This window comes from Lathyrus oleraceus, chromosome 5 (genome assembly GCF_024323335.1).
Source record: "Lathyrus oleraceus cultivar Zhongwan6 chromosome 5, CAAS_Psat_ZW6_1.0, whole genome shotgun sequence".
Lineage (NCBI taxonomy): Eukaryota > Viridiplantae > Streptophyta > Magnoliopsida > Fabales > Fabaceae > Lathyrus > Lathyrus oleraceus.
The window spans coordinates 181,939,563-181,951,927 of NC_066583.1; the positions used below are offsets into that span (position 1 = coordinate 181,939,563).

At 32.5% G+C, this 12,365-nt stretch overlaps 1 protein-coding gene across 8 annotated transcripts; it reads left to right on the plus strand.

Moving 5' to 3' along the window:
- The first annotated feature begins 5,225 nt into the window (after positions 1-5,225).
- LOC127081919 (protein DEFECTIVE IN MERISTEM SILENCING 3) lies at positions 5,226-11,726 on the plus strand. 8 transcript variants are annotated; one of them, XM_051022150.1, is made up of 12 exons: positions 5,227-5,727; positions 5,819-5,868; positions 6,003-6,069; positions 6,764-6,888; positions 6,996-7,062; positions 8,115-8,258; positions 8,363-8,477; positions 8,964-9,180; positions 9,339-9,530; positions 9,614-9,934; positions 10,791-11,016; positions 11,252-11,726. In XM_051022150.1, exons 5-12 carry the CDS (start codon positions 7,018-7,020, stop codon positions 11,276-11,278), a joined length of 1,287 nt encoding a protein of 428 aa, XP_050878107.1. In that variant the 5' UTR covers positions 5,227-5,727; positions 5,819-5,868; positions 6,003-6,069; positions 6,764-6,888; positions 6,996-7,017; the 3' UTR covers positions 11,279-11,726. The 8 variants fall into 8 exon arrangements, with proteins under 8 accessions (XP_050878108.1, XP_050878107.1, XP_050878103.1 ...); XM_051022146.1 differs by having other exon boundaries at positions 6,044-6,069; XM_051022144.1 differs by having other exon boundaries at positions 5,819-6,069.
- The last annotated feature ends 639 nt before the right edge of the window (positions 11,727-12,365 follow it).

The window sequence follows — 12,365 nt, forward strand, 5'->3', positions numbered from 1 at the left end:
AGAATCTTGATGGTAGAAAATCCTTCAGATGCTCTTCAACCAGAGTCACGGTCAGAAGCTTTATCACAAGTGTTTATCAAAATTATTGTCTAAGAGCTTTCTAGAAGTTAACATCATCTTGTAAAACATTTGTATCTCTTCAGAATCATGATAACAAAACCATGTATTTTTATGAGCAATTTTCACTTTGTTTAATCATATAAAAATATCAGAGCGAGGTTTGTAAGCTCCCCCTGAATTTTGTACAGTTAAAAATTATTTTTCAGCTTAGAATATCAAAGTTAGGTTTGCAAACTCCCCCTGAATTTAAGACTTAAAATAATCATAACACATATAAGAATCTCAATCAGCGTGAAAGAAATAACTTCCCATAAGAAAAAGCCTGGTTGTTACTATCTTCTCATAAGGCAGAAGCCTGATTGATATGGTTGAAGTAACTTCCAAGAATGCAGCAACTTGGGTACAAAAGTATTTCATTCAGAAATCTTGCTTGAGTGTCAGAAAGTCTAGATATCAATATCGTCACATAGCATGATTTTTCAGAGCTTTAATATCCTGGTTTTATTCCTCGTGTCTGATTGTTATCAAAACTTGAATATATCTAGTTCAGAGCTTGTATACGGCTGGTTCATAGTTTGTGTACTCCTGGTTCAACCTTGATCATTTGGACTTAGTTCAAAACAAGAATATGTCTGGTTAACTACAAACTGCTTAGTTAACTATTCAGATCATAAGCATGATTCTTAAACATAAACCTAGCTCCTATGAACTTAACTCAACTTGCTTGGTTAATGCCTTCGAACCTGAAACACCTGGTTAACATCATGAACTTAAAAAGTTCTCAGAATCACCAATGTTAGAACATATAAAGACATGTCTGGGTTTCAGAATGGAATTAGATCTATCAAAATCAAAGTCATTCTTTCTCCCCCTTTATTATCACTCAAAATGATAAAATAAACGACAACGTAAACCAAGAATATAATTTCATTTAATTAAATAAAACTCAGTATAAAAATGAAATGGAAAAACAAAGATAACACAAAGTTTTAAAAACTAGGGTTTATGAGGGGGTGGTAGTCTTGATAAGATCTCTCCAAGCAACCCTTCAATCTTTGAAGTCTTTTCATCCTGATGCTTGAGTCTCTCTTTAACTTCCGAATTTTCAGCCTTCAAATGCTCCAAAATCTTCAAAATGAATTCCTCTGTAGCCACAGTTTTCTTGAGTCCATAGTTACTTCCAACTTCAAGCAAAATCTCAGAAGCAACCATAGTATTTTGCTATGGAGAAGGATGTGGAATCACTACAGGATAAGGAAGCAGAATTCTTATAGGAACCTTCTGAAGTAAAGGTTCAACTATACCAGAGAGTCTGTAATTGAAGTTCCTTTTGGCTTCCTTCAGGGACACAATCTCCAACTTTTCATAGTTGACTTCTATCCAACTTCTGAAGTTGTTGGTCAGAGCATAAACTTCAGAGAGGTTTGCGGTATAAGTGCAAGCCTCAGTGAGAGCATTGAGTCTGCCAACAATATCAACATGGGACACTACATAAGACAAAAAAAGGCAAATTTGAATGGAATATGACAGCTCTTCCATCATTCAAGATATGTTGATGCTTCCTCTCAAATCTCCCATTTTGTTGTGCAGTTTCTACATGACTAGTTTGGTGGATGATACCTTTATAGGCATAAAAGAAGGCATGATAAATTCTTGACCATTGCCTGTCCTCACAGTCTTAATAGAGAAATTATGTTGAGTTTCAATTTGTTTGATAAAATTCATAACATGCTGTCTTGTTTCACTTTTACTTTTCATTAGAATGATCCATGTGTATCTAGTGTTATCATTCACATAAGCTAGAAAGTAAGTGCGATTGCATACAAATGTAATGGAAATAGGATCCCAAATATCAAAGTGGATAAGATCATATGGCTTTAAAGCTTTATTTTTACTATGAGGAAAGGATGATTTCATATGCTTAGCAAAATGACATATATCACATATTGCCTTTTGATCACTGACAATGAAGAGAAATTGACCTTTTAGGTTTAACAATCTATAATGTGAAAGATGCCCTAGCCTAAAGTGCCACAAAGACCTATTTGGTATTTGAGTGTGTTTATGATTTAGTTGGAAATCTCCTTATTTGGCATGATCAAGTAGTATAGTCCATTTAACCCCTCAATTAAACCAATCACCCTCCGTGATTTCTGTTCCTGAATAAGACACTTCAAACCAACAAATAACACCAAGCAGTTCAAGTCATGACACGATGCAAAAACAAAAATCAAATTTATAGTAAATTCAGGCACATAAAGAACATTTAAAATGGTGAAACTTAGGGAAAAATAATAGTGCCAACGAACTTTGTGACTACATAATATCTATTAGGCAGCTTTATAATCATATAAGTAGTCTCACTATATGAGTGAAACTAGTGTAATGATGAACATATGTGGTGGCTAGCTCTTAAATCTATTATCCATGAGCCAAGACTTGTACTGTGATGAAAACTTATCATAAGATCAAGTATGGATATAATGAATACCATTTGAACCAACTCGTGTAAGACCAGATGATTGGATGGAGCGAACCTGATTAGAAGCAATATTTCCAAATTGTTGATTGAGGTTAGAACCTTGAATCAGATTGATAATCTAGAAGGTTATATCTAGTATCTTCACACCTTGAAGGATTTTTCACTATGTTATATCTTTTTACAAGCCTCACACAAAGACCTCCATTACAATCTTCTAACATAAACACCAAACTTATGGTGGACTATGAATCTTCCCGAATCAAATGATGTTTTTCACAATCATCAAACACTATGATGATTCTCACAAAAATAGAACACAAGCACCTTTCTATTTACACAAACTTAATACCACGCACTTTGGCGATTAAGCTACAATACACTTTGAACAATTTGAATAAAAATTATTCTTGAAGTAATTCTAAGATGAAAGTTCATCTTCTCTTTCCATATATTATATTCAATTATATATACCTTAAGTGCTCAAAATATTTGAATGAAACACTTTGAAAAATATGAAAGTTAAACACGGAGTTTCATTGTTAGAAATTGTATGAATACTTGAAGTTGTTTGAATTGATGTAAAAAATTTAATAATGAAAGAGGTTATTTGAAAACTAATATATTTTTTATCTTAAATACATCCTAGGAAACTTCAATGAATTGATGCAAAAGTTTGAGAAATTTTCGTGAAGGTTTGCAATAGTTTAAATTGATAATGGTTTATGAAAAAAATACAATTTTGCATTATATACATGACTTCTTAAATCAATTAAATGAGTACCTGATTAAAAAAATGCATAACGATTTTAAAGTTTCAAATAACAACAGTAATGTAACTGATTTCTTAAATCGATTAACCAACCTGACTTAAAAAGTCCAACCGACTTGACTTAAAAGTGCAAACAACTTTTTTTTAAAATGAGCTTTTTATGGATTTGCTTCAAAGATTTTTATTCATGATAATTTGAGAACTTTAAAGATAAAGATGGATATTATTTTCTGAGTCATTAAGGTGTTATATAATGGATTATAAATGATACCTTAGATCAAGTCCATTTTACTTTGAACTTTTAATGCGCATGCTAATTTGAATTTTAAACTTTGATTGAGCTTTACTTCAAACTTTTTCTTATTTGATATTCCTTCTTTAATAAGCTCTTGCATTCTCTGATAATATTTTATCTTCATTAAAACTAAACTAAGATAAATGATGAACATCTTCTTCACAATATGGACAAGTTGACGCTCATGTTGAAGAATCATGGGGAATATCTTGTTAATTGGTGGTAATGGATCAATGAGAATAATCTAGGATTTCACAACCCCAAAATTGTCATTAAGACTAGTGAGAAAATGCATGAAATGTAATAATTGATGGTTTCGGCGGGCAGTACGTGTATTTGATATGAGACATACAGGTAGGAACATGCATATAAATCTTGAGTTCTTCCCATAAAATGTTGAGTTCAAAGAAGAATTTAGTTAGTGTTCGAGAATCCTGCTTTATTGCATAAATTTCATGCCAAAGTTCAAAAACACGAACCAAGTCACCTTAAGAGAAGCGTTCCTTCAAGTCGAGCCAAACGTCAACTGCAATTTCCATGAATACGATGGATTGAGCAATAGAAACGCCCACTGAGTTCATTATCCAGGAATGAATGAGCATGTTGCATCAATTCCAAGTACTATGCGTATGGTCAAAATGATTTGTCGACATCATAATGGTACCATCAAGAAACTCGAACTTTATATTGGCACCAAAAGCACAATGCATATACCTTACCCACGATTAATAATTCGAACTAGTCAAAACATGGGTGACGAAAACTGAAGAAGGACCATCACTGGAGTGAACATAGAAGGGACTCGTCTGATCTAAGATGAGATCGACGATAGGTTTAGGAGCCATCCAAGGCAGCGGAAGAGAAAACCTAGGTCAGGATAGCGAATGATACCATATTTAATAAATAAAAAAGATGATAACAAAGAATAATGAATCTAATACATCTTCAATTTTGATTGATTAATGATGGAATTACAAACTTGCTTATATAAGGTTTAAGTCACACTTTTCATAATAATGATGGTATATAAAACTCTCATATAAAGATTAAAATATGAAAAAGAAAAGCTCTAATACAAGGAATGTGTGAATGGATAAGGGTGCATGTGATGATTCTTATTGATGTAAAGACTAGAATGTAAGTGAGTGTTCGTATATAAAGTGTGAGTATGAGTCATATATTAGATAGAAAAGTGAATGTTAAACACTTTGTAAGTGAGAAGATCCATAAATCCAATACTTTAAAGTTTTGGATTAATATATGATATTTCTCTCATTTGGATGGTTGCTTCTAAAGTCTGATGTGATGATTCCCGAACCTCCTCATGATCCAATAATGGTATCAGAGCTTAGTTTGACTAGGGCTTCTTGTATCGAACGTCTTCATAGCAAGGATGTTAAAATAAAGTGTTTCGTTGAGGCCATCTAACAACAATGCAAGTAGATATGGATGAAAAAAACTTCTATTTGAGGGGAAGTATACCCATAACAATGGATTGACTCACACTTTGTAGGATAGATCGTTGATACATCAAGTGCGAGCATGAGTCTTACATGAGATAAAAAAGTGAATGTAAGTGAGAAGACTCATAAATTCAATATTTTAAAATTTTGAATTAATATGTGATGCCATTTTGGATGATTGCTCCTAATGACGACGATTCCCAAACCCCTCGCAACCCAGCACACAACACAACTTTGCCATCACATCTGAGCCACACGATGCATCTGGTTGAATTATGATACTTTGATAGATAAAGCAACTCCTGCGTTATCTCAGTCAAGGCACTTCGTTTTCAACTACACAAACGCTGGTAATTCTCGCTCATCATTAATCAACACCCCCTTGTCATTTCACTTCCTTCAAACCCCTTTCTCTCCGCTGCTATTTTACTCATTTCGATGACTCTACATTACCCAATCAAAACCCTAATATCGTTCCTTATTATAGAACCGCGTATAGGGTTCTTGTTTTTTCATTTGGGGATCCTCCTGAAGTTTAGTCTGGTAGTGGAATTGTTGTTCGGCCGGGGATTTCTGGTTATGATGTGTCTGGTAGCGGTGGTGGTGGTGGTGCTAGCTTCGGTGGTGATTCGTATTTGGACAAGAGAGAGCCAAGAAGGTGCGTATGTGTGGATTTTTTCCAATGCTTTTTTTCTTTTCAGTGATTGATGATGGTTTTGTTAATGTTGTAACCTTAATTGGATTTGTAGGTGCTTTCTGTGGCAGTTTATAAGAGAATATTTCATGACAAGTCCACGTGGTTGGTATATTACTTCAGCATGTTTTTATCCTTTCAATAATTCCATGCACATATGCACACACTTTTTTTACTTTTTTGTTTCAAATCTAATGTAAAGTTTTTTTTTTTTGGTTTAAACTCTTCAATTGTATTAGTTATACTGGTTTTGTCATGTTCTTACTATTTGGAATGTTAGGCCTGCAGGAGATTCAAGTAATGATGGTAAGTAAAGCCAATGTTGTTGTTGATAATGATAATGATAATGATGATGATGAAGTTGAACTTGAGAAAAGTAATATCCTTTTGATGGGGCCGAGTGTATTCCGTACTTACAGCTCTGTGTTGTCATGTTTCGGATTCGTAAGATGTTAATGTGTGATGCTTTTGTTCTTTGAAGCACAAATTTTTCTAATGGATTCAGTTCACTGTCAGCAGCCTAGTTTCATTTAGTTGCACTAGCAGTGTTATTGAATATCAGTTATGGCAGATATCAGTGGCGGTTTTTGGGCTAGCCGCAACAGTAAATATGGGCTGATATTGCAGATTTTTCTGCCCTAATCTGCTATGACGGCGCCACAGAGGGGCCGGTACAGCAGGATCTTGCCTCTCTGCCATGGACCGCCATCTGCCATCGACAACACTGTGCACTAGTATATTATTGAATTTTTAAAAATTAAAGCAGCAGCATAATTTTGTAAAAGCAAAATTACACTGCAGTCTAGGTTGATAAATTCATAGAGCCAGTGATAGGGTCATTATAAAAAATTAATTTATTTAATTTGATTTTGTTGTCTAGGATTTAATTGGATTTTATTGAGTGTCATATATATGATTAAGTGAACAAACATTACTCTATGTATCAAACATATTCGATCCACGACAACTGCAGTTTTTTTAATCCTCTTAAGTCATGCAGATTCACTACGGTTGGAAACATCTAGAGAATCAATAGGAACCGTCGGATCTTAATGAATCAGATGGTTTTGATTGATTTTGATCAAACCGTACAGATTATGTCACCGTACGTGATTGCGACTGCAGGTACCAATTCCAAAATGATGTGACGCATCATTGAGTGACTCATTTATATTCTTCAGTTTTTTTACTCAATTTACCCTACTCATATTTTCGAAAATTCAAACTCGCAGCGCAGCACTCATTCAAGAAAGCATGTTTCAACCAACAAGCAACAGCAGCAACCAAGTCAGCAACCAGGTCAGTTTCTCTGCATATTTCTGTACTCTCCCGTCTCGCTTGATTTTAAACCACCTTCGTAGGTTACTTTCATTTTTTCTTCATGAACTTTTTCGGTTCAAAATCTCAATGCTTTCAATAGGAGGAATTTGTTCGGAAATAGAGATTTTAATTACTTTGTCTGTAGATGTTCTTCGATCTTAATTACTATTTGATTTTCCGTGTTAGAGATGGCTCTTTTATGATACAAATGTGATTGGTTATGATTGGTTAAGTAACAACACAGAAAAATTATCAAATTATCAATTGGAAAAAGAGATTTTAGTTACTCTGGTGTAAAATATGAAATTATCAATCGGAGATATTTGTTCGGAAATAGGGATATTAATTACTCCGTCAATTTAAGGTCTATAGGTTTTCTTTGCGTTAGGTAATAAATTAAAGAGAATCGTCAAATTCCGTCATATAACCTACATTTATTTCGCTCGTATTATAGTTACTATGTGATTTTGCAGGTTAGAGATGGCTCTTTTATGAAAGAAATTTGGTTTCTAGTGTTATTTATTATGCTTGGTTAAGAAATTTCAAAGGAAAGTTATGCTTCCTAAAGTTCATTTATGGATTTAATGTTAATTTGATGGCTTTTCTTAACCCTTTTTCATGTGTTTTTTTGGATGGACCTAGCTATCTCTGGTCAAAAAGTTAGAGACTAATTCCTTTCTATGCTAACCTTGTACTTATGGAAGTTCGTTTCCCCCTTTTATCTATGAAATTCTACTTGATTTTCGTGATCATTTTACTTTAATGGAAGCACTTAAGTATTAATATAAAAATAAACGGCGAAATGAAATCTAAAGTGAACAGGAGATTTACACACATAAGCAGCACGAGTCTATATGGTTAAACTTCCCAATATCTCTGTAATTAAAACTCATTGATCATTCATTTGGGGGTGGACAGACTTTTTGAGAAATCTACCTGTTGAAATAGTACCTAGTATTTAACTAATTGTTTTTCCTGTGTGTAAGAGTATCTGTAGATATTATGTGTGTGAATAAGTTCTTCTTGTGCAGGATTTGGTTCATACCATGCCACAGTCTCTCCAAGGGACCTCGACATCAGTGCCAACGGATCTGAGTGAAAGCTCCATGGACACAAAAGACAACTTGCAAAATAGAGAATTTATAAATGCAGAAAATATCATCAGGCACTCCCAGGTTGGTTATAGTTTATATTGGCTTTATAAACAGAAAATGTTGTTTCTCTGTATTGCATGACTGATGATGAATTTTAGAATATTAACTCTAAGTAATATTTTTAGAAACTACAAGGGGATCTGCAAGTGTTTGGGATGAAAATTAAGCAGCATGAGGACAGGCTGAGTCTTTTGAACACGGAAAAAGTCAAATTAGAAGACTCCATTATTCATTTGCAAGGTAAATTCGTTTGTACATTTTAAGGTAACTTTACTTTGTTTTTGCAACTGGATAAGAAGCTACTTATCATGAAAAATATTGACAACCCAATTCTGTAAATTACATTCACCGAATCAATTATCTAAACTTTTCTTATAAAACAATAATATTTTGATTAAGTTTATGTGGTCCTGAAACTTGAGATCATCCCCATTAGCAAGAGATATGGAACGTAAACAGTAGGCCAATCAGCATTGAAGGCTGAGATTGGCCGACCCCAAATTCTAGGACGGGGGCACTGTAAATATGTTTCGGGAATGCATAGACTGAACATTGAAGCGCATATCTCAAGTTTTTTTATTATTTCACTATTAAGAATAAGGATGCAATAAACTTCAAATTGTCCCCCTTCATTTTATAAAAATGAAATATCTTTTACTAAAGTATTTCTGTAATAGCTATCTATCTATCAACAAAAAGGTGTCTTATCTTTTTCCTTATTCGTAGTTGCTATTGGGAAATCAAAGTCTTCAAGCACAACAAAGATTGATAATGCAGAGGAGGAGGTAGATAAACAAATATTGCAGCATGAAAAATCTGCTGCTAGTGTTTTGTGCCAGATAAAGACTCGTTATGGAGCGCATGCTTCTCTTCTTACACTAAGAAAGGAGGTTATAGGTATTGTTCCTATGCTGGGAAGAGTTGAGGATGACAATCTCAGCAGGTACATTTTGTATGAATGTTTTCTTTTTGGCTTGCAAAATCATGCGCACTCATTTCAATCATGTAATAGCTTGTATGTTTCTTTTGTCCTTGTCACATTATCTTCAAGCAAGATGAAAATAATTTATTTTTTGCTTTGTTAATATCTATGAAATGCAGACTTTTCTCTGAGTATCTCGGAGTGGAGACTATGTTGGCAATTGTTTGTAAAACTTCTGAAGGAGTTAAAGCTATCGAAATGTATGACAAGGAAGGCTGCATAAATAAAAGTAGCGGTCTTCATGGGCTAGGTGCAACTATTGGAAGGGCTTTGGACGGTCGATTTTTAGTCATATGTCTTGAATCCCTAAGGCACGACTTCAAGAATCTGGTTTGTCTTTATTTGTGATTGTGGATAAATCTGTGTTTTAAACCTTTTTCACTTTTTGTTTTAGGCCTTATGCTGGTAAATACGTGGTTGATGATCCACAGAGGAAGTTGGACATTTTAAACCCAAGATTGCCCAATGGGGAGTGTCCGTCTGGATTTCTTGGGTTTGCTGTGAATATGATTAATATAGACACCGAGAACCTGTTTTGTGTAACTCCGAGTGGTTTTGGCCTCAGAGAAACTCTGTTTTATAATCTCTTTTCTCGTCTACAAGTATATAAGACTAGGGTTGAAATGATGCAAGCACTTCCTTTGATAACTGACGGAGCTATTTCTTTAGATGGAGGAATGATTAGGAATTGTGGTGTATTTTCCTTGGGCAATAGGTAAGAATATGAAAAGCCGGTTTGCTTTTAAATTATATATATATATATATATATATATATATATATATATATATATATATATATATACATATACATATACATACATATACACATATACATATATACATATACATATATATACATATACATATATATATATATATATATATATATATATATATATACACATATATATACATACATATATACATACATACATATACATACATATATACATACATATACATACATATATACATACATACATACATATATATATATATATATATATATATATATATATATATATATATACATATATACATATATACATATATACATACACATATATATATATATACATACACATATATATACATATACATACATACATATATACATATACATATATACATATATACATACATATATACATATATACATATATATATATACATACATATATACATACATATATACATATATATATATATACATATATACACATATATATATATATATATATATATATATATATATATATATATATATATATATATATATATATATATATATATGTATATATGTATGTATGTATACGGGTGATTAATCTTTCTTGAAACTATATCCTGTAGAAATCTTTTCATTTATCTCTCAAGAGGTGGTTTTACTAGATTAACTGCATTTTTCAAAGCTGTCCAAAAAAAGGGTCTGACAAAATAGATGTTTTAAAATCCTTTTAAAAATATAAGCATATTTTTAGAAACATGAAGCTGCTGTTTGTTTTAATTTGTTTCTAGAAGAGTACAGTCATCAAATATGTGAACTGAAAAAAACTAACTGCTGGGGCCTGCAGGGAAGATGTTAATCTGAGATTCCTCAGACCAGAAAGATCAGCGGGGCTTGATGAACAAGTTGAAATTGAGAAGAAAATGAAGGATGCCCAGTTGAAGAAGGAAAAAATTTTGGAAGATCTAAAAAGGGAAAGGACATTATTGGACACGGTGAAGCACAATTTCAGCAAAAAGAAGATTGATTTTCTCAAGTATTTGGCTTCAAGTTCATCATCATATGCAACCCCGGTAATCTTTCTGGATATTTGAATTTAAACCCTAGTTGATTTATAAATTATTGAGTGTAGTTTAATAGTTTATTATTTATTTGTTGTTTCAACATATTATCTAAATTGTGGAATTTCATCCTAGTGTATTCTTATTACATTATCCTATTGTTTAAAGCTTCCGGCTTTTCAGTAAACCTTGAAATGTAGTATAATTCATGATGCTAATATTTTCTTTCATATAATGACACCACCAGGTTCAGAATGCTCCTTCCGTACCCTGATGATGGGAAACCTATATATCCATTTTTTAGAATGGCCCTGGAAGATGAAGGTTAAGTTCTGTTGCGAAATATGTGGTTTACCCAAAGTTATATGACAACTGATTTTGCGGAGTGGGTGTGATTGGAGGCCGTGAATGCTGTAGATCTTTGTTAAAGCCATTTTTTCTGCTTGTAATTTTATTTGACCTTTGAAATTTGAATAATTTGAAACGTCAGAATGTTGTGCTAAATTTAACGCCAGCATTCTTCTCACTTTTTTCTCATCCATTTTCTTCTCACTATTATCTTAAATCTCAACATGTCAAAATCACCTCTATAGGAGCAGTGAGGTAGAGTCTTCGTTCATATCAAGGAAATCAAGTTATTGAATGAAGAAGTGGTACGAAATTTCATTATTTGTATTTGAAAATAATTAGAGTGAAATGAAACATGATGAAATTCCTTCTCATTTCATATGATATTCCAAGTTTTATTACATCCAGTTTTGGATGAATGTAATAGAATGGGTTATTATTATTCAAATACTCAAACAAAAAAGAGGGAAATTTATATTTTGTTCCATATCATTCCATTTCATCATGTTTGATTTTGATTCCGTTCCATTTATCATGTTTCATTCTACTTTATTCCATGATGTGTAATGGATTGAAGTGGAGCATAGCGGAATAGATAGAATATTTCATTTTATAGTTGGGGTAGTTTTGTTAATTTGACATAATATAATATACTTCATTTGTTTCACGATGAGTAATCCAATTGATCATTTCACACTGATTAAGAAAAAAGAAAAATAATGATATTTTTATTAATTCATCCTTATCATATATTGTGAATGATGAAAGTAATATTAATTGGAGGATAAAATTGAAAAAAATACATTGAAAATTGAAATGGATCATTCATTATGGGACAGAAAAAGTAACTAATTAATTCATTCTATTATATACATTTTAAATTAGGCTGAATGAAAATGAAATGAAATTAGGTTGAATGAAAATGAAATGAAATTAGATTAAATATGATGAAATGAAATTGCGCTGAATGAAAATCGAAGAATTAGATTAAATACGATGAAATGAAATTGCGC